The 26361-nt window shown below is 44.8% G+C and overlaps 1 protein-coding gene across 2 annotated transcripts in view; it reads right to left on the minus strand.

The window, feature by feature from the left end:
* Positions 1-26361, minus strand: part of USP9X (ubiquitin specific peptidase 9 X-linked) — an 83824-nt gene that overhangs the window by 50232 nt on the left and 7231 nt on the right. For both annotated transcript variants that reach the window (XM_069945817.1, XM_069945818.1), the window contains exon 2: positions 5809-6062. In XM_069945817.1, coding sequence (XP_069801918.1) covers positions 5809-5904 — 96 coding nt within the window. In that variant the 5' untranslated portion in view covers positions 5905-6062. The remainder of the gene's footprint in view (positions 1-5808; positions 6063-26361) is intronic.

A 26361-nucleotide genomic window follows, 5' to 3' on the forward strand; every position in this document is an offset into this window, starting at 1 on the left:
CTGATAGAAAGGCAACAGTGACTCAAATAGCCAACCGTTACAACCAAGGTAGGCAGAAGAGCATCTCTGAACGCACAGTACCTCCAACTTTGAGGCAGATGGGCTACAGCAGCAGAAGACCACACCGGGTGCCACTCCTTTCAGCTAAGAACAGGAAACTGAGGCTACAATTTGCACAAGCTCATCGAAATTGGACAGTAGAAGATTGGAAAAACGTTGCCTGGTCTGATGAGTCTCGATTTCTGCTTGAACATGACAATGAGTTCACTGTACTCCAATGGCCTCCACAGTCACCAGATCTCAATCCAATAGAGCATCTTTGGGATGTGGTGGAACGGGAGATTGGCATCATGGATGTGCAGCCGACAAATCTGCGGCAACTGTGTGATGCCATCATGTCAATATGGACCAAAATCTCTGAGGAATGCTTCCAGCACCTTGTTGTATCTATGCCACGAAGAATTGAGGCAGTTCTGAAGGCAAAAGGGGGTCCAACCCGTTACTAGCATGGTGTACCTAATAAAGTGGCCGGTGAGTGTATATGTGACCTTTTGATCACTTAATTTTTTTAAGCACCCCCTCTATAGTAAATCCCCCTGTAGTGCTGCAGACTGGAGAGGTGATTCTGCTGAGGGTTGTAGTACATCAAACAGGAAGTATTCACAATGCTGGGAGTGATGGTGCTTGTAATATTCTGTTAGTTAAGATCCAGATGTCTACAGGTTAGTGTGCCCCAAACAGGAAACATTATGGTGGGAATGTTAGTGTCCCAAGCAGGACTGATTATCTGCTGAGACTTGTGGTGCCCCCAGCAGAGGAGACCCCTTTAATAACATGTCAGGTAGAAGAGGTTAAAAAAAAAGAGAAAAAGAAGAACAAAGTGGGCCCCACAGGTATACATATAATAAGAAAGGGTGCTACTGTGTACCCTATACACTAATACCAATGGAACAAAACAAAAAATGACAGAAATATAGGATATATAAATCACAGTGCACACCAATGAAATGTAATTAAAATAACTTCATTAAGCCGGCTAATGGTGCGTTTACAGACAGATTTATCTGACAGATTTTTGAAGCCAAAGCCAGAAACAGACTATGAACAGGAGACGGGTCATAAAGGAAAGACTAAGATTTCTCCTCTTTTCAAATCCATTCCTGGCTTTGGCTTCCAGAATCTGTCAGATAAATCTCTCTGTGTGCAGGCACCATTACAAAAGAAATGATAAAAGCAATTAAAATGGTATGAACGGCAGCAGCCTCATAATGCAGGCTGTGCTCCACTACTACAAGTCTTGCCACATGCAAGCCTTTACCTAAGAGGACGATAGAGCAAATCGTCAGAAAATGCATAATGGTATATAACCAAAAAAATTCAAATGATATCACATGCAATACTGACAAAATACCACCTGCTAAGTCTATGTCCCCATGTAGTAGTGGAGGAAAAAACTGCACGGTTATCGCCACCACGTCCTGACGAAGCCATAATATGGTGGCGATACCCATGCAGTTTTTTCCCCCACTACTACATGGGGACATAGACTTAGCAGGTGGTATTGTGTCAGTATTGCATGTGATATCATTTGAATTTTTTTTTTATATACCATTATGCATTTTCTGACGATTTGCTCTATCGTCCTCTTAGGTAAAGGCTTGCATGTGGCAAGACTTGTAGTAGTGTAGCACAGCCTGCATTATGAGGCTGCTGCCGTTCATACCATTTTAATTGCTTTTATCAGGTAGGAGAGATCACATATAGGGGAGGTGGGAGGGGTGGCATAATGCTGTCAGGATGACCCTGGCCCGTCTTCCTGCTCTGATCAACCTTGGACACACACACCGGAGTCCTTGCCGGCAGAATGGAGAAAGGAGGCTATCATTACAGGAGCCGATAAAGTTAAAGACCACAACACAAGACATGTGTGCATTATCATCCCCTGCACTGATAACCTCCGACCTCCATTCTGAGGCTGCCAAGAAGCTGCGGGACCCTGATGTGTGTGTGTCCGAGGGTCATCACTACAACAAGACTGTCCCTCCACCCGCGGACCCCCTCACCCTGCGGCAGGCTGCAGTCATTAGCGGAGGGGATCTGCTACACATAGTAGCCGACCCCCACTGCTTCTGGAACGGGTCAGATGCTGCTGTCAGTGGGACAGCGTCAGCTACAGCTACATAGGCGGCACATGCGATCGCTATGTGCCGGCTATAGCTTATCACTGCTGTGAGCGGAGGGAGGGGAGGGACGGAGGAGGTGACACCAGGGGGCAGCACCCAGAGAACATGGCCAGCGCTCAGTTAGCCGCCGGCCATGTTCTCTGCTTTCGATACCAGGAAATCCTGGTACTGAACAGTATTTTTGCCCGAAATATCGATAGTAGTATCGATATTTCGGTGCATCATGCATCCCTAGTGCCAACCATGAAATACTGGCGAGTGGCCACTCTCCCTGCTATTGCTGGAAAGAACCATCTGACTCATATCGCCTGGACTATTAGATTATCACATTCCCTATCTTGTATGGCATAAGCGCAAAAATTCAAAGTGCAAAACTGCTGATTTTCTGTTACATCACATCCAGAGAAATGTAATAAAAAGTGACCAAAAAGCAAAATACACAAAAGTGAGGTAGCGACAAATAGTAAAGATTATGGCACAAAATATATTTTACTACTTGCAAAGAATTAAAGAATTGGGTTTCATTGTATTGGTACTGACTTGAGGAATGTAGATAACATGCCAGTTTTACCCAAAAATGAACAGTGTAAAGACAAAACCTGTCCCCTGTGGCAAAGTCGGGTGATTGGACATGATTTGAAAAGACCCAGCCCATAGCACAACAGACACCGCAGCATATGTAAGATCTCACTGCTGACAAGGCATCAGAACACAAACCTACCCATGGAGAAGGGAACCAAGATGGAACTTTTTGGCCTCAATTTTAAAGTGTGAAATCTGGAGAAAAACAGGCACAGCTCACCACTGGCATAACACTATCACTATAGAGAAGCATGGTGGTGGAAGTATCACGCTGTCCGGTGTTTTTCAGCAACCACAGCAAAACTGGCAGAATGGTCACACATGTAAGGCTGATGATTTATCTTTTGTCCAACCATATAAATTCAATCAGCCAAAAAACGGTGTTTGCTCGCTTGTCAGCTGACTACTGGTCCATTTACACAGGCCAATTATCTGTATGGAGTGTTTATCATCAATAATCAGCCAGTGTAAAAGTGCCATTAAGGTGTAAACTGCGAATATCATTGGTAGACCACAATTATCAGGCTATTTATGTTAAGGTACACTCCAAAGGTTATACTAAGTATACTGCAGCGTAACCACAGAGCCGCCATAGACTGTAACGGATGAGATGCAGTCCACTAGTGACTACATCTGGTCTAGTATACAAACATACACCTTTTGTTTGCAGACCATAACGTGTAGTAGATTACTCTTGTGTCCTGCAAACAAAATTCACATTTGTAAATGGGGCCTAAGAAGCCTCTTGAAAATATCAGAACATATAGGTTTTACTTTAGGATTATCATAACATATGCAGAAAAAAAAAGTAAAAAAAATCTGGTTTTAGTCTGACTAAAATAGATGGCAAATTACAGATCTATCGAATTTACTACCAATCTGTGTGCGAGTAAACCCAGTTTACAAAGCGTAATTACCTTCAGAGGGGTGCAGTGTGGGTGAAACATGAAGGTTCTTTATACAGCTACAATACAGCTCCACTGATAATCTATTACAACAGCCATTCTAAAGCTGTGACTGCTGCTGTGAGAGCTGCTGATAGGGTCCATCATACTGGTAGTGGTACCGAGGTGGGGCAGTGCTGCTACTATTGGGCAGAGGGGTGGGACGCCTGGTAGTAGGTGTATGTTCGTGAGGCCCAAGATATATATATATATATATATATATATATATATATATATATATATATATATATATATATGGCCCTCCATTATAAAATTTTTAAATCTGTTTATCCCCAGCAAGACTGTTTCTGTAACATTTGTTTAAAAGGAATCTGTCACTAGGTTTATGCCGCCTTAAATGAGGGCAGCATAAACTAATGACAGAAATGCTGAACAGATTGGTGTATTACTTACATCATTCTGTTCAGCCGTTCTCCTAATATGCAGCAGAGTAGGATTCTTGCCACACCCCTCTCCCCGCCCTCCAGCTGCTGATTGACAGCTAACTTCCTATATGCAGCATGGATAGATAACTGCCAATCAGCAGAGGGTGGGTGGAGTTTTCTGCTTCTCATGAATATTGAGGACTACTGGGCTTATGCAAATAATGGAGAGGACTACTTATTGTCCATGTTATTCAGGAGGATATCTCTGGATCAGCTGCACAGAACAATGTAAGTGATACATCATTCTGTTTAGCTTCTCTGTCAGTAGTTTATGCTGCCCTGAGATAGGACAACATAAACTTGCTGACAGAGTCTCTTTCAAGAGGTTAAGCACCATTACACAAATAGTAGCTGCTTTCCTTCACAAATTGTGCCACTCTTGTCCTCAGTACGTGTGTGGTATTGCAGCTTAGCTCCGCTGAAGTGAATGGAGCAGAATTATAATACCACACAATCCAAAGCAAATCCGGGCACTTGCCAGTAATGCTCAGAAGTATTTTTGTAGATTCACAATATATCCAATATAACAGACACAGGCTGCAGCTCTGCGATAGCCTTTTTAAACTGGCAGGTGTAAAGGGCGATCGCCAAAACACGTCCTGTGTCTGTTATATTGGATATAATGTGAATCTACAATAAAACTTCTGAGCATTATTGGTGAGTGTCGGGATTTACTTCGGATTTTGCTATTGGGACTTGCTCCTTCCATGAGCACAGCTGCTTTTCCTGGAGTGCCGTCTAAAATCTTTCTATATAATAAATACTACTTCACACAATTTAAGGACGAGGTAGTGCCCTTTCTGGAAGAAAGCAATTATGTTTTCCTATTCCTGGATAACCCCTTTAAAGTAACTGTCGTTTTTTTTCTGCAAAAATATATAACAGTGACACTTTTAGGGTGCGTTCACACCTACAGGATCCGCAGCAGATTTGATGGTGCAGATTTGATGCTGTGTTCAGTTGTTTAAATGAAATCTGCTGCGGATCCGCAGCAGAAAATACGCTGCGGATCCAGTAAGTGTGAACGTCCCCTAAGGGAGGCAGACATTAGTTTTATGTTGCCCTGGGCAGCATAAAATAGGGTTGGTCAGTTCATGTACCACATTGTTTTAGAGAAATCATAGTAGAAAAAATGAGCCAGGAAATTAATTATCTGGGTGGACCAAGATGTCCTGCTGACCTTAAAGGGGTACTTCGGAATATTTTTTTCTTTTTCCAAGCAACTGATTTTAGCAAGTTACTTTAGTTTAGAAATCTCAAGTCATGGACATAAATGGCAGCAGAGAGCACTGTGTCAGACTGGAAAGAATACACCACTTCCTGCAGGACATACAGCAGCTGATAAGTACTGAAAGACTTCAGATTTTTAAATAGAGGTCATTTACAAATCTGTATAACTTTCCAATTCCAGTTGATTTGAAAAAAAAAAAATCTCTCAAGTACCCCTTTAACTGATGTATGTGTATAGGGCAAAATAAACAAACCCAGCACATTGGTGAGAAGCCAACTCTGGCAACTAAGGTGACTTTCTGCTGTATTACTAGTCAAGAGTCACAAAGCCCGAAGCCCATTCAACCATAGACAAGAAGATTAGATATTACGTTCAGAGTAAAAGTCGACAACATAGCAGAGCAGATAGATCTGAGATCCTACCTGATTCTGTTGGAGTGGAGGCTGGGACTGTCCATCGGGAGCCTGGCCCTGGCTTTCATTCCCTCCAACTGGAGAGCCACGGGTCGTGGCTGTCATACTCGACACAGGGCAGATCTTTGCAATTTTGTCTGTTTATGTAGCAGTCGCAAGAGAAGAAATTATAGTCCCTTTGTTAAAGATGACAAGCCGGCATATGTCTGTCTTACGAAGCTCCACCTCAAACACAGAATGTTTTGCAGAGACCATTGCATAACCTGTATGGGAGGGGGGGAAAAAAAAAAAACATTTAACACAGAGCTCAGGAAACAAACATACATTTAATATAATAGGTTTGAATACCTTTGTATTCATACATTTTCTTTTAATAACGTTATAATACAAAGTCTTCAAAGTTTCCCTTTAATTAGACATTTTTAGCCAGGAAAAGAGCGTGCAAAGCTCGGTCCTCTCCTGCCTCTGTGTCACGTGATAAGTTGGGCTTCTAATGTAAGGGTACCATAACGTTAATCGGCCGAATCGACACGATTCGGCAGATTATCGCTCCATGTAATAAATACAACGATCAGCCGATGACAACGATCTTCGTTGATATAGGTTTGGACCTACTTTCGTCGGGCGCATGTAGCGGTGCGCGGCCGGCGACTGACTATATACATTACCTATCCACATTCCAGGGCTGCTGCTGCAGTCTTCTTCTCCCCGGGCCCTGCACGCTCTAGCTTCAGATGGCCTGTCAGCTGACAGGCCGCTCAGCCAATCACAGGGCGCGGCGGTCCCGGCCTGTGATTGGCTGAGCAGCCTGTCAGCTGACAGGCCACTCTGAAGTTAGAGCGCGTGGGACCCGTGGAGAAGACGACGGCAGCAGCAGCCCTGGAGCCTGGATAGGTAATGTATGTAGTTTAAACAAGGACTGCAAGGACATCGGTAACAATGTCCCTGCAGCCCTTGTTAACGATTATCGGGCCGTGTAATAGGTCCAGTAAACGAGCGACGATCTAGCAGATCGCTGCTCGCTTACAGGTATTATCGGGCCCCCATCGGCCCATGTAATACCACCCTAAGTCTATGGAACCCATCTGATTATACGGACACAGCGCGGGGAGTGGATGTGCTGCAGCACGGGCCTCTCCTGTTTGTTCTCACGACCGGTACAGGTCAGAACACTCAGATTTCACATATCTCTATGACATGTCAAAAGCTTTCTATGGTGACAGTGACACTTTAATGTGTACATAGGGCTGTCCCGTAGCTCTCAGTGAACCGCTTCAGCCACTCCACCATACCTCTTTATTAATATTTAGACATGACTCTACTGCCACCCACAGAAGGCAGTAATAGTTATAAGGAGGTGTGCTACAGGAGATCGGTAGGCTACAGTACAGCCCCCAGTGGGCCAAATTCTGTAGACTGCAGCCATCACTCAATACTTAAAATCAATCACGCAGCACTATAAAAAGTCAGTGTAACCCAGACTATGGGCAAGTAGCACACAAGCTAGTTAAATGCATAGTTATGCTTACGTAATATGGACGCACGTCTGGAATGACCACGTTTTTAATGACACAAACCGATAGTAGTCAGCCTGTGTAAAACCAGCCTTAGGGCCCTATTACATGAAGCGAAAAACTGCAGAATCAGGACGATTTAGCAGATCATCGCTCCATATAATAAAGAATGATCAGCTGATGACAACAATCATCATCTGTAGGTCCTGACTTAAGAAAAAAAAAATAAAAAAAATCGGCCACCGGGTGAGCATTGCAATACACAGCCGACTGCTGAGGACTGTGTAAAGAAAATAATAAACTGTATACATTACCTCTCCATGCTTTCCAGAGTTCTCTTTGCTTCTGCACACTCCCTGCAGCCTCTTGTAAAATTTGAAAGGCCGTCTCTGCCTGAGCCAGTTACTTCAGAGTCGGCCTCTAAAGTTGTACCAGCGGCTGCAGGAAGTGTGGAGAAGCAAAGAGAACATTGGGGAGCGTGGAGGTGTAATGTATACAGTTTATTATTTACTATATACCGCAATGGTTGCACGATAATCAGGCCAAGTCATTGGCTCAGTAAACAAGCACTGACCTAGCAGATCGGCACATGTTTACTAACTAGAGAGAACGATGTCGGCTGATCGTTGTAGTCATCTGTCTTTCAACATGTTAAAAGACAAGCGACTCATAGCAGTGATCTGCTGCCATCGCTCCCTGGAATAGGAGTGGCGGCAGCAGACCGCTGCTATATTCTATGGGCTACCCGGACGATCAAGCAAGAGATCAGTGTCTGCTGAAATGGACTGACGCAACCACACTCTTATGGAGACTGCCATCTTACCGGAGCTGTTTTTTTTTTTTTTTTTTACAGCATTTAGTGACATGCTTTACAGCAAGCCTCATGGACATAAATGACAATAGACAATGTCTGTCCCCTTAAGATAAACATGAAGCAGCTACTGAGCGTATTCTGTGACCTTTCCAGAGGTCATTCCACAACGAGCTGCTATTGTCTCCTCTATCTACTGCTGTCACATGATGCTACAATGCTGCACAGATTACTTTACAGCAGCCTCCTCCTATCACCACAGACACAACAGAAGTCTCAGCTTAAAAAAGTGCAACATTTATCATTTGTAAAACTGAATTACCAGAGAAAACTTCAGTCTACTGATCTACCAGCAAAAAGGGGGGGGGGGGGTAAAAAAAACCCCACACAAACAATACTTGCCATGTTTTAAAACAGGGAAAGGGAACCTTCGGCCCTCCAGCTGTTGCGAAACTACAATTCCCATCATGCCTGGAGGGCCGAAGGTTCCCTTTCCCTGTTTTAAAAGTTTATAGAAATATATTAAATGCGTGTTACTAAGGCAATAAAAATTGAAATGGGTCACAATAAACATGCCTTAAGGGTGCTATTATACTTTGTGGACAAGCCACATTCACCGCACCCACATTGCTATTACCATGCAGCACTTGTAGCTGAAACCACATGTAACTATTACAGGTAATGCACATGCAGTTCCCAAAGAGTCACTGCTTACAGGTCCCAGTCTCTTATCATCCAATGGCAGCAATGACCTTTAAAAGGGATCTCTGATGCTTATAGCGGATTCTTTTTGGTCCTACGGTGCTGCTCAAATCGTGCGTGCGGTGAGGTCACGGCTTATCTGGCCCCTTTTCTTTCTCCAGGGCTATTTAAGGACGGGAGTCAGTGTCTCTGATGCATCTCTGTGAGAGCGCTCCCATACAGATGCATTGGAGACTATGCCTTACAGCTAACCTAGCTGCAGAGCTCAAGCTGAAGAGGTCACTTGGGCGCCGGTGGGATTTGAGTGGTGCCGTAGAACCAGACTGAAGCTGCGCCGCAGGACACTGATCATCACTGGTAAGTATATGTGCCAACCTACAGTGAGGGGATGGATTAAAAAAAAAAAAAAAAAAAAAAAGGGAAAAAGACTGCTTCTTTAACTGTGTGGCATCCAACACTTGACTTCCCCACCAACCATCAGAGTATAGGGGCCATGGGCATTCTAAGGTTATGGTACCATCATAAGACAGCAACCTGTCAAAGTTTTCTGACAATGCGACATACTGGCAGAGGGCTACTGACTATTAGACCATTTTCCCAAATGTGTACATTCATTTTGTGGGACTCAGAAGTACAGTAGTATTATATAAATAGAGCCTTGCTGGCAACATTTCTGCTTCCAATTCTCACTTTCAATGCTGCAGATTTAGCTCCATTCGGTAAAGCCAATCCAAGTCCAGGCTAGTGAAACGTGGTGTGTTCTACAAAGACAATTCTGCAAGGATTTACCAAATTTAGTCTACAAAGTTCTCCGAGCCATCAGAAGCAGATCCATCAAGAACAGATGAGACTAGTGATAGATAGAGATTATATATATATATATTATATATATATATATATATATATATACACATATATATATATATATACATATATATATATATATACACATATATATATATATATATATATATATACATATATATACATATATATATATATATATATACATACATATATACATACATGTATACATATACATACACACACACACACACCTTGGTTCTCGAATCTAATTGGTTCCGGAAGGCAGTTTGAGACACAGAGCAGTGTCTTCCCATCGGAAATAATGTAAACGTGTTTAATTGGTTCCAGCACCCACCAATAATTACCTACAGTTCCCATATATTACACTGATAAGTGCTCAGTTTAATCTATACAGTACATTACAGAGCAGCACTATACTGTACAGTACATTATACACAAGAAACATTCAACAAAACCAGCAATTATAGTACAGTAGTCACTGACTCCTCACTCATCCTTTACTGTATAGAGTCCCTCCATCCCAGCACTGTAACAGGAGATGGAGGTGCACTGTCTGTACTACTTCTGTACTATATATGCACTCCAGCAGTCTCATACAGTACTGTTCTGTATGTGAAGCCCCACCAGTGCTAAACTCGCCAGGTACAACCCACCATCCACACACACAAAAACGTTCAGATACCAAGTACTTCAAGACTGGGGGCCCAAAAAGTGTTTGAGAACCAAGCAAGAGTTTGAGAACCAAAGCAAACTTTCCTTGAAAATACGAGCAGTTTAAGAACCAAGGCACCACTGTATATACATATAGATCAAATGCAACATGAGAAAATATTACTTTACTGAAAGAGTAGTAGATGATTGGAACAAACTTCAAGCAGATGTGGTAGTAAATCTAGAGTAAGTGAATGTAAACCTGCCTGGTATATATATATTTCTATACTAAGATGATAAGAAAGGAAATAATATAAAGGTGAAGTAGATGGACCAGGTGGTCTTTTTCTACAGACAATCTTCTGTTTCTATCATATACATTAGTAATATATGGTCTCTGGAGCAGCCCAATTACTTTTTCCTGGGATGTAACTCCTTTCACCGTCCATTCTGATAGTGCCTAAGACTCAACACTAGACCATGTCTTTTTTTTATAACTATCACCAAACCCCAACCTTTTCCAGCAGCCACAAAACAAAAGCAGAGAGAAACACACTCATTCACAAAAGGTTAAAGATCATTATTTTGTCATTCAAAGTAATGAAAGGCGATTTCTAGCAGATTCCATTGTAACAAGCACTCGAAGGGAAAAACGCACAGCGCACATTTAAAGGGGTTGTCTGGCCACTAAAATTCAGCTCAGAATATTGTATAATAATAAATGAGTCACATTCCCCTTACAGAACTTTCTCCCTCAGTCTCCTGCTCTATGGGAAGGTAACACAAGGTTAGATTTCTAAAGGCCTTATTCCACTGAACGATTATAGGCCGTATTCGGCCGATAATTGTCCCGTGGAATTGACAGCAACAATCAGCCGACATCGTTCATGTTGGCTGATTGTTGCAGTCGTTTGTTTTTCAACATGTTGAAAAACAAACGACTGATACAGCAACGATCTGCTGCCATCGCTCCGTGGAATAGGAGAGTCGGCAGCAGCAGACCACTGCTGTATCCTATGTGCTGCCCGGACGATCAGCGATCCCCCGGGCAGCCTCCTGTCAGTCAGCACGTGAAATAGGCCCTTAACACGCTGCTGGATTTCTGCAATACACTTGGGTGTCTGGTCTTGCTATTGCCCGCCATGTATACCTTAATGTCCTAGTTCTAGGGATTTCAGACGACGTGCTGAAGCAGACACGATAATATCCATGATGTTCATGAACTACATACATAAATGAGTTTTCATTGTCAGCTATGCTGCTTCCTTTGTCTTGTTCTGTGGGTGGCGTTTCTTTTGCCAAGATTACTTGGAACAGCATCTCCACACGGATTTAGAAAGATCTCAATCTGGTAAGTTAAGAATGGAAGAGAGTGTAGGAGAAAAAAATGGGTGAAATTCTGAAGAAATAAGGATTAAGGGAAGGCCCTAACCAGCCTGATTCGGAAGATCATCACTGTAATAGAAACAACGATCAGCCAATGGAATGATCATTGGCTGATCGATGTCATTGAAACCTGCTTAAGGGCATCTTTACACACATCAAATCGCAGCAGGTTTGATGCTGCGAGCCCGCTATACTTTCATTCTGCTGCGAGTATGTAAATGCCGGCCCACCGGAGCATACTTTACCTGGTCCACGCTCTGGCTGCATCTGAGGCTCCCAGTTCTCGTACGTCCCGCTCAGCCACTCAGTGCATGGCCCTGCCGCAGTTACTGATTGGCTGGGCAGGACCTACAGGCGGAGCAGGTAAAGTATGCTCCGGGCGGCGGCTGGTTAAGGGGGCCAGCATTTACACACACGCAGCAGAATGAAATCCGCTGCAATTCGCTAAGTGTGAAGCTGCTCTAAAAATCAATATCAATTCTTTGGGCGGACGGCAGAATCGACCTGAGCATAGAATGGAGTTTATGGAACGGGCGAGAGTCAATTGGGAGCGTGCGGGGGCGAGTGGCGGAATGTTTCCCGCAAGAATCCCGGTGTGCACAAACACAGTTTAAAATTTCAAAGTAACGGTAATACTGCCCCAAACTACTTACTCTCTGATGTCCCGCTTAGCCAACCAGTTAGCTGAACCGCAGAGACGGATTGGCTGAGCGGGCTGCCGGAGAAGCAAGCGGGAGCTAGGCCAAGTAATTTATTAGCCCGGCAGCAGCGGGTTAAGTGGGAAGTGACAGAAAAGTGAAAGTTAAGTAGAAAATGACAGTACCGGGTATCTCAGTGGATTTCGCTGCGTAAGTCGAAGCGTGAAATTCCCTGCTATATATGTTTTTATGGGGAGGGAGAGGGGCAAGGTAACACTGTGGCTCGGCATGCCTGTATTTGTAGTACAAATGCAGCTTGAGAACAGAGCCTTCTGGGTTTTGTAGTGAAGGGGCTGGGGATGCACAGCCTATATAATGCTATTATATAAAGAAAAACGTTTATACGTAGTAGTGGAAAGTACACCATGCTAGACTATGACCGTGCCAGCTGGAGTGCTCCAATAACAGTGCCAACCGTGACGACAGCCAGTATCCCCATAATAGTGCCAGCCACAGTGCCCCCCTTCCATAATGACAGGCAGTATTGCCATAACATAGGGGGGCTTTACTACAGTGGGGTTACAGTGTGAAGCCATACAGTTGCTGCCTCAAACACCAATAAAAGGCGCCTGCAAGTAGAAACATTTTTTTGTGGGGGGCCATATTGCTCAGCCTACATATTCGTAAATTTGAGAATTAAATTATCTATATTATAAAATAACCCTGAAATCCTTCAGTTTTTATTCTGGCCACACAGCCTAATATTATGCGCAGACTGTTCTAGCAGTGACCTCCTCATGGCCACATAACGGAGTGAGCTTTCATAGCGCTCCTACGTATAGATAACAGCAGCTGAAGAACACAAGAGAAATAGGAACAAATTAGGAGAAAAATAAAACAAACCTTTCAGGCTTTTAATCCACACCTTAAAAATATTTATTGGCTAAAAGTTCACTCCACAGAAAAACTGCAGTTGAGCCCTACGTCTAATGTACAGTAGACTTAGCGGCAATTTTTATTTTTCGGCACATACCAGGAAGAGCTCACCTGCTTAACACAAAATATACTAGCTTAAAAATGGAGAGTAAATACTAATATGGACCTATAGCTGTAATATGCTGCACATTTTTGAATATCACTAAGACGACAGCACTTACAAGTGTCAGGAGACAGGCAGTACACCTACTATTCCCCACGTACCCGCTTAGTTTTGATAACATTGGGACAGCCAGGCATGCTCAGTCCAACTGCAATCTCTAGGATTTACTGGCAGTTACAGCAGGGTCATAGTTCAGAGAGCAAACCAGGAAGTCCTTAAAGTGATACTTCCCCCCCCCCCCCCTTACTCTATGTGCGGTTCTCCGCACCATCCACAAGCCTAGATGCAGCACATTAAATATATACCTGTATAAAACTTGTCTCTGTCTTCTCTTTAAAATCGCTTCATTTGTCGGCAGTGTCCACCAACCAAAAGGAAGCGATTTTAGAGCAGAAAGACGACACAGACAAGTGTCATATACAGGTATATATCTAATGTGCAGCATCTAAGCTTGTGGATGATTTGGAGAGCCACACAGAGTGGGGGGGGGGGGGGGGGTGACAGTATCACTTTAAATCCATGGGGAAGAAAAATGGTAGTCATCTAAGTTACTTAAAGTGTAATTTTTTTTTTTTTGCAGAAATCATTAGTATAAGCGATTTTGAGAAACTCTATAATAGGGTTTTATAAGTCTTCTTTGCCTTTTGCCTTTCTGTACTCAAAAAGCAATCTCCCAGCCTCCCCCCCCCTTCACTTCTTAAGGGCCTTCTTAGAGGAGCAAATGAGCGCTTAGCGCTTGTTTGCTCCTCGTTCCCCGCTCGCTGCCGCCGCTATTTAACGCGGCTCCAGCGAGCGGGTGAGTGCGGGAGGGGGCGGCAGGGAGCTGCGGGGGGGGGGGGGGGGGGGGGGGGCTGATCGTCCGTGCAGCCCATAGAATATAGCAGCGTCTGCTGCCAACGCTCCTATTCAACGGAGCAACTGCAGCAGATCGCTGCTATATCAGTCGCTTGTTTTTCAACATGTTGAAAAACAAGCGACTGCAACAATCAGCCGACATGAACGATGTCGGCTGATCGTTGCACTCTATTCCACGGGACCATTATCGTCCGTATCGGCCGTATACGGACGATAATCGTTCCGTGGAATAGGGCCTTTATCTGTGCATTATCAGGCAAATCAGTCTTCATTACAGATAAACAAGTGAAGATGGGTTCTCCTGTGTCCATTACATCCTATGGAGGGGGGGAGGGGCAAAGGGAGATGAGCGAGCAGGAAGAGGAGACATGAAGGTCAGCTGTGTGTAGACAGTCTGGGCACCTAAAACGCTGAATTCCGAGGTCAGAAAGGTCGGTGCTTATCTAGGAACTTGCTGAGAGAAGATTGCAAGGTGTTGTGCTGTGCAGGACTGCTCCGTGCTCACTCACTCCTCTCAGCCCCTCCCCTCTCCATAGCCACATAATGGAGACAGAAATCCTGCTTCTTCTGAAGTCAGGGGGGAGGTAGGAAAACAGCTTTTTCAGTACAGAAGGAAACTCTTTTGGTAAATAAAACCTATTACAGTTTCTTAAAATCGTTTGTACTATAGATATTTATTGTTTTCAGAAAAATGACAGTTCCGCTTTAAGAAAAAGAATAGCACATTTGTTCTCCTATACTGTATATGTGGTACACACCTGATTTTGCTTTCTTTGCAAAAAGGATGAACTTTCTTAATGTCAAAGAGGCAAATTACACAACTGAACTCTTTAGGTTGGGTTGCCAGAGGACACTTAGGGCATATCCTGTGCTTAAGTGCCATAAGTGATCAGTGATCCCACCTGCCAAGTGCATGAAACCGTTCTGTACTCCGCTTAACAGCCGGAGCATCACCCTACTGGGAAAAATTGAACAGGTCATCACAGCTTTAACCCAGCCCTGGATCAGAGGGAATTCTGTAATTCATACCTATTCCAAACACAGTGACAAACCACCTAAACTTTCTTCAGCACCCGTCGTTCCCTTCCTCTTGGTGCGATAACTACAGAAAAAAATAAGCTAAAATGGCACACCCATGTACATTAGTAGTTATAAAAGGAATATATCATCACACATAAGGAATATATCATCACACATACACAAGTCCAAGTGTTAATGCTAGATAAGTGCACTTCATGGATGGATCATAAGTTCTTGGTTAATTCCCTTAGAGGGGTTTTCCAGGTTTAACAAAAAGAAAGGGAGGGGGAGGAGGGGGGGGGGGAATTGATATAGGATAGAATAAAAAAAAAAAAAAAACATAACCCAGCTGGTCCAGCACCACCATGAAGTCTGTGGATCCCCCAGAGATGTCACCATGCACCGGACATTAAAATACGGTAATTCAGTGGTCGTGTGCACTGGAGATAGACGTGGCATCTGAAACAGTCCACAAGAACACAGGTTACTCCTCTCCAACATCTGCAGTACATCTGTCCCCTGGGAACGTACCCCAACAGTAATTCACCCTTTAGTAATGAGAAGGTTTTTTACTCCCTCTTCATCACTGGTCCCGTGTCATCACCCTTCAGTTTTTCTCCTTTGACAGCTCTGTTGAGCTATACGAGAACAAGATCTTGGTTAGCCGTCTGATTTCTTTTTTGTACGTTTCGCATTCAGTTTATGCACTTTTTTCAGCAAGATTACTACAGCATTATGCTTGGCATCACCTTGACAAGGTTTGATGATGGAACGGAAGATTCATTACTTCTGTTATAAATGGAAGCAATGCTCCTGGTGTGAACACTGTCTAATAGATACAGTAAACACAGTTCACAATGCTTGGAAATGTGGCTATGCTCGCCCATTCACATCACTACTACATACAGCCAAGCCATAAACGGAGGGGTCCAATGCCATATAGTGCTTAGGCCATGGGCTACAAGGGCATGTTGGTGATGAGGATAAGGCCATCTCATCACTGCAGGTCACAGCAGCAGCCGCATGGAATGGGGATTAAAGCGTAACGGTCTTTTATTGCAGAAAACAGTAGTATAGGCGATTTTAAGAAACTGTATAATAGATTTTATTAGGCAAAAAAGCCTCTTTCTGTACTCAAAAAGCTATTTCCCAGCCTCCCCCCCTCACTTCTTATCTGTGCATTATCAGGCAAACACGTCTTCATTACAGAGAAGCCAGTGAAGACTGTGTTCTGTTGTGTCCATTATATCCTATAGAGGGGGGAGGGGTCAAGGGAGATGAGTGAGCAGGAAGAGGAGACATGAAAGTCAGCTGTTTGAAGACTGTCTGGGCACCTAAAACGCTGGATTCAGGGGTCAGAAAGGTCAGTGCTTATCTAGGAACTTACGCTATTACGTAATTTTTCATTCTTTTTTTACTATTGCAAGTAGTGGAGAAATAGTTTTTGTTTGCTTTTTTTTTTTTTCTTTAAAGGGAACCATTCACCCCGTGGCCCCAGCAGAAACTGACATACAGTGACATAAAGGTCAAAATACTTACCACATCGCTCCCGATCCCGTCCCGGATCCCGTTGTCGACACTGAGAAATCGCTGATTCTTCTTTTCGCGCCCATTATGGTAATGAGCGCCGCCGGGTCCGAAGTCCAGCCTTCTCCCCCCCCCCTCCGACACTTGATTCGACGCCGGGTCCTCTTCCTCCTCGTCTTCTTTCTTCTCGCCGGATCCCATGCAGGCGCCGTGACAGTCGTTTTCGGCGCACGCGCAGTAAACAGTGAAGCTGCGGAGCCGATTGTCTCGAACACGTATCCTGTTTACCGCGCAGGCGCAGAAGAGGTGACGAGACCATCGCAACGGCGCCTGGGCGGGAATTCGTCAGAAGACTGAAGACGTCAATCAAGTTCCAGGAGGCGTGGATGGGCGGCGACGAGAAGAGGACCTCATGAATAAGTTGGACTCGTCCGTCGTTTCCTATGGACGTTGGACTCTGGGACGGGACCGGGAGCGATGTGGTTAAGTATATTGACCTTTATGTCACTGTATGTCAGTTTCTGCCGGGGGCCACGGGGTGAATGGTTCCCTTTAATATGACAACCACAGGCTGTATCCATGTTTTCTCAGACTCCCCAGAGTTGTATCCCACTTCTTCAGCCCAGTGCATCAGTAACCCCTTCTCCCCTTGCCATTTGTAGTAGTGTACTGTGTATGCCAGTTCAGTGGACCTTCACCAGCACTATGTCATTGTATAGCAGTAAGGAGTGACTGTAGTGCTGCGATTGGCAACTAAGGGAGGAAGTGTTCTCTGCACCTATTACTGGCTAACGGGAGCCCAGCGATCACCCCTAGAAATGGAGAGAGAAATAGCTTTATACCACGAATCACTAACAGCAGAGAAAGCCCAAACAAAATCATCATTCTAAAAAGGATTAGTCTGACAAAAATAGGCAGGTGCTATTTTTTATTATTTTAATCTGCACCAAATTACCCAGATTTTCAATGCTCTTTTACCATGCTTGTGACTATTTTATTCTAAGGCCTTATACATATGTTCCGTGTTTCACGGACATGACGTCCATGGAAGGCCTGATGCGGAGTCCCCCCTCCTCCGTGCAGCATCATCTGTCAATAGACTGCTTGCAGCGGGGAAAGTCGGGGCATAGTAATGAAGCAGCCGTGCCGGGGGTGACTCCACGTCAGGCCTTTCACCAACGACAAATCCGTGACACAGGAAAGCGTGCGAATAGGGCCTAAGTTCAGAATTTCTTTTAGTTTTTAAGATTTATTAACCATTTAACTTACTGGTAAAACTATACTACCATTTCCTGGCCATGTGCAAAAACAGGCTCCACTTTTAGCAGTCTATGTTAAATTTAAACATGGCTGACCTATGTTTATTAAGGATGCGTTCACACGTACAGGAACTGCAGCAGATTTGATGGCGCAGATTTGAACTTGCAGATTCAATGCAAAGCAACTCTGGGCCATCAAATCTGCTGCAGATCCTGTATGTGTGAACGCATCCCAACAGTCCATTTCTCTGTTTTAGGGTAGCTTCATCAAATCTGCTGCGGATCTACAGCAGATTTGATTAAATGAATGAACACAGCATTAAATCCTCACTGTAAAATCTGCTGCGAATCTGAAGATTTGATGCGGTGTTCATTCATTTAGTCAAATCTGCTGTGGATCTGCTGAAGAAAATAAGCTGCGATACGGTACATGTGAAGCTACCCTAAGGGTAGCTTCACACGTAGCAAGCAGATTTTCTGCTGCGGATCTGCAGCAGACTTGACTAAATGAATGAACACCGCATTAAATCCGCACCATCAGATCCGCAGCAGATTTGATGCTGTGTTCAGTTATTTAGATCAGACCTGCTGCGGATACGTAGCAGAAAATCTGCTGCTACGTGTGAAGCTACCCAGACTACTTTACAGGGTTTTACCAAAATCCTAGACCCTATGCTTTGTATGGGACCCCCTTGTAAGCATGCGCTATACGCAGACGTGCCACGACGTCACACTTCTGACTGAGCTGCACAAAAAGTAAGCTTGTCCGGAGTACCCTTTAAAATATAAAATCTAAGCTGTGATTGGCTTTTTAGCAGTTTAAATTAACAGGGCCCAAAGAATGAATGCTTCTTACACAAGTCATTTTTTTTCTTTTTCCTTTTATTATTTTCTATGACAGTATATACGAAACAATTACGAAGCCTGGAGGTCATACTCTGACCCCTGAGCCTCACACTTCCTGTTCTACAGAGATCGCCTCTCAGCAGTCATCTCATTGTCATCTCAGGGAGGAGAACACCACAGATAACAAGAGATTTGGCCACACAGTGACTGAAAACTATGCTGACGTGTTCTACCATAAACCTGCAAAGTTTTTCAAAGTAGCAGTACAACACTAGTACTACTTCATAACCAATATCATTACCTTTTAGTCAAACCATTTTCCCCTATGAACTCCTCAGCAGAGTAGGCCTCAGTATCAGCCCATGTAAGTACCAGACTACAAATCCCATCATGCATTGTCATCTACTCCAGACTGTCCCCTCCTCCACTTGTATTCTCCCGATCTAAACAAAGCGAAGCACTTGATTTGATCTGCGCTCCGCTTCCTGTGCTGCTTCGCTTCCTGCCACTGCACCCCAGGTGTCGGGGAAGAGCTGGATTCAATCCTGCGGAAGCCGCAGTGGCTGTAGTGTTGCAACTCCATTCACTTTTATTTGTGATAGTAATCATGCAACATAATGGTTCCTTGTCACACAACCAGGCATATCAGTGTAGCAAAATCCTAAAGTGATAACCACATTTATGGCATGGTTATAGGATGGGTATGATCACACAAATTCCAATGCAGCTGTTCACATTGATCAAATTAGAATATAGATCTGGTGAGCCACCAACCCACATGGTGAAATAGCCACTCTGAGCATAGCTGGCAGCACGCTGGGAGCCACTGTAAGGCCACTAGCATAGGCCCAATGGCATACAGCACTATGGGTGATCGACAGAGACCTCTCATTGACTGACCTCCAATCCAGCCAGCAGCTGCAAGTGATGTCCACACCACCATGATGACATTCTATTACATAAACCTGCAGGAATGATCCACTCACCATAAAGTTATAGTAAAGACAAAAGCTGAAAAAAAAGAAGATAGCCGAATAGGATTCCCTAATGAAGCCAATTAAGGACAAAAAGTGTGAACGGCTCAGCTTTTCTCAACAATCGCACCTGCAACCTGCACTCATCTCCAGCACTGGCTCAGGGTGCTTATAAATATGCGCGTATGACCCGTGGCGGATTCTGTCGCTCATACCCGCATGCGGCGGCGCACATCTCCTGGTGCCATAGACACTATTCTATGCACGGGCGGATTCCGCCTTAAGAACCGACAGGTCGATTCTTTTGGTGGAATGCGGATTCCGCCCGTGCATAGAATAGTGTCTATGGCACCAGGAGATGTGCGCCACCACGTGCGGGTACGAGTGCTGAAATCCGCCGCGGGTCATACGCGCGTATTCCGTAGTGTGCACGCCCCTTAGTGCATGGAGCTAACACTTTGCTGAAGAGGTCTCCAATGATGGCATACTGGCATGTGTCTCCCCCTACCTTACTTATCCTCACACAGTCTCACGCCACCAAAAGTCACACGACCACACAGTAAACAAGAACTGCTGAGGTTTATTGAAGAGTTTATTTCCGAGATCTTACAACAACCCCATTTAAAGACTCTAAAACAGGCATGATAGTAATAAAGGTTTACTGATTTTTCTAGCAACCAGGTTTAGTTTTCTAAAACCACCACTCATGACCAATCCACAGAACAGAGGATGAGTGCCTGATCGGTGGGGGGACCACCCATTACTAGAACAGGGGTCCCATTATGTCACCCCTGCATGGGGCTGCCCGGATGATCTAACAATCGTCCAGACAGCGCCCCCTCACTTGCTGTTGGCACATGTAATGGCACCAGCAATGGGCGGGGGAACAAAGAGCAAACGAGAGCTGACCTGCTGACCTGACCTTGCTCTCCACATCGCTCCGTGTAATAGGGGCTTTACTTTCCCACCTCTTCTACTCTACATAATCTGCCAAGTAACACAAAACTGGAAGCCAAGAAATGAGAACTTTCACAGAAAAACACAGCCTAAAAGTCTTGGTAACTGGAAGGTATCACCCTCTGACATAACTCATACGTCGTCACTCAGTTCCTGAAATAAACAGGTATCCAAAGGTCAGTGAAGACAAAGTAAGCAGATAACCGGAGAAGTCTCAAAAAGTGGCAGCTTGGGTTTTCACACACAATAAAAGCTTACTGACCATTCGTAATGCCCCTATACTCACAGCTACACGGGGCGATCCCATCTCATACCACTAGGATAGACCATTACTTTATGAACGGAGGGGGTCTGACCTTTGAGGCTTCCCAGGAATCCTGTGAATGAACAGGACACTCACCCTCACAGGGTACAGCAGTTTTCCCTCTTCACTGGAATGGTCCCACGTTTCGGTTGCCTACACAACAGGTGGCTAAGACCTTATTCACATATCCCGCAAAGTTGTCCGTAATTGAAGATCCTTAATCACGGTTCAACTTAGAGCACATTGGTTATATTGGACTATTCGCACAGTCCGAGTCAATTTTGATTTGTAATCCATAACGTAAAAAAAATTTAAAAAAATGGACATGTTCTAGTGCGGATTGCTTTATGGATTATCAATAAAAGTCTAAGTGATCTTATGTTTTACGCATGTCCAGAAAAAATACGGATCAAATCCATGCAAACTAGTACTATTCACATTTTACCGATACTGGAGCGGATGCAAATACAGATGATTTTTTATCGATCACAGAGAAAAATAACGGAGGTTTTGTGGCCCAGAAATATCACCAGTAGAGATGAGCGAATCGGGTTCGGGTCCATCCGAACCCGAAAGATCAGCATTTGATTAGCGGTGGCTGCTGAAGTTGGATGAAGCTCTAAGGTTGTCTGGAAAACATGGATACAGCCAATGACTATATCCATGATTTCCACATAGCCTTAGGGCTTTATCCAACTTCAGCAGCCACCGCTAATCAAATGCCAAACGGTCGGGTTCGGACGGACTCGAGCATACTCAAGGTTCACTCATCTCTAATCACTGCACGTGTGAATGAGGCCTAAGGTGCCTGTGTGCGGGGGAAAGCATAAAAGGGGACACAGCTCTAAACTAGCACGGTGTCCTTCACTCTGGGGTCCCAGAAACACATGCCATTACGGGATGATCAGCGACGGTCTAGTCTCTGGAACCTCAATGTATCCTGTGAACGAATGGGGCAACTGCTTCACCTTCACTGTATGGGGAACTACAGCATGGCCAGGAGCGCTGCTGTGCAAGGAAAACTTAGGACACATTTACACACCCATAGTGCAGTCCGTGGCCCCACGGCACGCACTACCGTATTTGTATCCGTAGTGCTGTGTTCACACATCATTACCCCAGAGATAGCAAAAAAATGGTCCGCATTACAACATGTCCGTTCTTTTGCGGCACAGATCGCGGCACTGTATACACGTACGGACGTGTGAACGGGGCAATAGGATAACATTGGTTTCATGTTCTGTCCGCAATTGCGCACAGAACAACGGTTGTGTGAATTAGCCCTTAGGGTCCTATTCCACCAGACGAGCAGGACCCGATCAACGACGTAAACGAGCACCAATCTGGTAGATCATCGCTCGTTTACTGGGCCTATTCCACGGCCCCGATGATTGTGAAACAAGGGCTGCAGGGACATCGTTACCGATGTCCTTACAGCCCTTGCTTCATACATCACCTATCTGGGTGCAGGTCTTCTTCTCCCGGTCCCGCAAGCTGCAGCAGCTTCGGAGCAGGGCTGTGTGAACTGACAGACCGCTCAGCCAATCACTGGATGCGGCGGTCCCGGCCAGTGATTGGCTGAGCGGTCTGTTAGTTCACACAGCACCGCTCTGAAGCCGATGCTGCCGCGTGGGACCGGAAGAAGAAGGAGAAGACCTGCGGCCCGGACAGGTAATGTATGGTTCTGCTGAAATCGACGGTCACCGCCGCGCACCGCTATTCAACCGTAGCGATGCGCTGGTGGCGAACAACGACTTTAGGTCTGAACCTAAATGAACGATCAGCCGATGACACGATCATCGGCTGATCGTTCTCTTTATTCCACGGAGCTAAAATCGGCCAAATCGGGCCAATTCGGCTGATTCTCGCTACTGTGGGATAGGCCCCTTAGGAAGGGTAAAAGCACAAAATCTACCTGCATTAAATCACTGTCCAATAGCGAGTAATGATCACTGTTACTGCAATGCAATGTAATCATTGTGTTGTCACCCAAAGGGAACTCGGGTCCACACCTAATGCAGTGTATGACGGCACTCCGTTCAGTGGTGGTGCTCAAGGCAGGGTGACCTGACTTTATAATAAATAAATCCTGGCACTCACCAACAGTTTCTATCACAGTAAGACGAATTTCGGCAAACAGCCTTCATCAACTTGCTAACAGAGTGTGCTGTTAAACATTAACACGTGTGCTATGACATCATTCTCACGATCTGTAGGGGTCCCAGGAGCAAGACCCCATTCAACCATCTTCATATAATAAGCCATTGCTTTACAAGCTAGAAATAACCCTTTAGCAGCCAGTAACGTTATGGTCATTGCATAGGATGACTTCATTCACAGCTCAATCTCAACGCCCTGACCAGATAATTCCCACAGAAGCTTCAGTGCATCTTCAGCACCATCAATGCATAAACAGTACAGACAAGAACGGCCATTCTCTTCCTATACGTCGAATCTAAAACCATTCAGAATAGAAATGGCAAAGGGCTTTCTCAATCCCTGTTAGGGGACTTGTAAAAGACAACCCTATTCTCATCCCTTAACTTGTGGCCATACCAAAGGGGTCTGCTGCTGCTCCAGGATCCCCCAGCAGCATTGCTGCCATAACATCCTGTACATGGAGCATGTGCTGCTGTAACAGATGACTGGCCTCAGCGGTCCTGATGACTGGCTGCTGCATCACATGTACAATATAACCAACATCACAGCATTGCCAGCAGGGTCTCTGTTCAAGGGCGAGGAGTGCCGGTCACAGACTTCAGTGAATTTTTGCTGTGTGTCCGAGAAGTGTAAAACTAAGCAGCTTATTAACATTCACAACACTAATGTATCTCGCTTAAACTACGACAGAACTACAACTCCCAGCATGATCCTGGCAGCAAATGCTGAGTGTTGCACCATAGCCGGATAGAACATTGCTTTGCGGCACAAATTGTTCACAATTCTGAGCTTCTCCCGAGCCTAGACTCATTCTGGCCTTTCCCTTTGGGGCTCACTTATTGACATCTCCGTCCATGGCGCTGCTACCGTATTTGATGGTTCAACTTTCCACTAACGTGTAGGGTAACCATTCATGGGAAAGCCTGGTAAGAAGGGTTTTCTTTTTGATTTGCATATATAGTTGAAGGTGGTGTAAAAATAAAAAAAGTAGTGCTCCTCTCCTCCCCTGATCCAGCCCAGCTGCAGCTCTGATGGCTGCCAGTGACATGCTGACACCACAGTACCTGCCTGCTCTTCCCAGCAAGCACCACAAGCTGCAGGGGATCAGGGTGGGTGACAATCTTTTTTTAGTTGTTTATTTTTTAAACCACCCATAAGTAAAATATTTTGTTTTTATTCCCAGAAACCCCCTTTAAAGAACCCAGTCAGTATATAGTGCAGGCTGGTGCTTTGGTATTTGCCGTTTGAATAACTTTACTATTCGTTTCCTAGTCTGTAAAATCCCTAAAAGAAGCTGAGAAAAGAAAGTGAAGCTGATGCAAAGAGAAACAAGGAAGTAATACCAGGATATCAGCCAGGCTAAGCAGGCTACTCATACATGTATGGGACGGTTATGTCACACACTATACTAACACATTGCTTACAGCAGATAGATGTGTATATATGGCTGAGATCAGGAGGAGACGATCACTGGGACCCCTGGCCTAAGCCGGAGCCATCGTCTGACAGCAGCACCAGGCATTTATATTTAGTTCTGACACAGGACCTTGTGCTGTACGGAGGTCTCAGTATGGCGGGGAGCCCCAATCTATCCTAGAGCTGCACCTCTTACATTTACTTCTGACTATTGCTGAGCGGACCTGTCACACCACTACGGTGCGGCAATGTTCTCAGAACCCAAACTCTCATTTTATTCCCCGCAGAAAGCTGGAGCAGCCCTAGGAAGTTGTGGGAAACCTGGATACAACCATAGGCTATATCCATATTTTCCTGGCAGCCTAGGGCGGCATCAAACATCTGCAGACGTGGGGAGGCAAATGCCGGGAGTTTGGGTTCTGAGAACGTTGCCGAACTTTTGATAGGTCAGCGCAACACTAGTTCTGACAGCAGAATACTGGGATTTCCCGACAATTAGAGATGTCTGACCATAGACCGCTGCCAGACATCTCATCCCACAGTCCCACACATCCTGGGACTATAATGCTAAATATGCCTGTCTATATTCAGCACAGACCTAAGGGCTGTATACAGTACAGTGCACTTATATATGTCCAGGAAATAAGTGTAACTATATACAGTACACCTACTTATGTTCACTATATAACAGTATAACTATTTACAGTATATTAAGTGCAGTACATGTATCTATATGTCCAGGGCTGAGCACAGTATATAGCCTAGTGTATCTATATGTACAGGGCTGAGCACAGTATATAGCCTAGTGTATCTATATGTACAGGGCTGAGCGCAGTATATAGCCTAGTGTATCTATATGTCCAGGGCTGAGCGCAGTATATAGTCTAGTGTATCTATATGTCCAGGGCTAAGTGCAGTATATAGCCTAGTGTATCTATATGTCCAGGGCTGAGCGCAGTATATAGCCTAGTGTATCTATATGTCCAGGGCTGAGCGCAGTATATAGCCTAGTGTATCTATATGTCCAGGGCTGAGCGCAGTATATAGCCTAGTGTATCTATATGTAGAGGGCTGAGCGCAGTATATAGCCTAGTGTATCTATATGTAGAGGGCTGAGCGCAGTATATAGCCTAGTGTATCTATATGTACAGGGCTGAGCGCAGTATATAGCCTAGTGTATCTATATGTACAGGGCTGAGCGCAGTATATAGCCTAGTGTATCTATATGTAGAGGGCTGAGCGCAGTATATAGCCTAGTGTATCTATATGTAGAGGGCTGAGCGCAGTATATAGCCTAGTGTATCTATATGTAGAGGGCTGAGCGCAGTATATAGCCTAGTGTATCTATATGTACAGGGCTGAGCGCAGTATATAGCCTAGTGTAGGGCTGGGCGGTATACCGCAAAAATACCGATACCGTCACTGGGGTCGGTTAACCGACCTCAACTCTGCCAGGACGGTATCTGCGGTAATTTTGTATTTTTAGCTCCCAGAGTACCCTCTTTCCTGTATCCTCAGAGCGCTCCTGCACGCAAACTCGCGGCCCGGCATGATCGCTGCACGTTATGTGCAGGGACGCCCATATCAGAGCGGGAGTAGCAGCAGGGTCCCGGTG

The sequence above is a fragment of the Dendropsophus ebraccatus genome, chromosome 11, assembly GCF_027789765.1.
Source record: "Dendropsophus ebraccatus isolate aDenEbr1 chromosome 11, aDenEbr1.pat, whole genome shotgun sequence".
NCBI classification, from domain to species: Eukaryota; Metazoa; Chordata; class Amphibia; order Anura; family Hylidae; genus Dendropsophus; species Dendropsophus ebraccatus.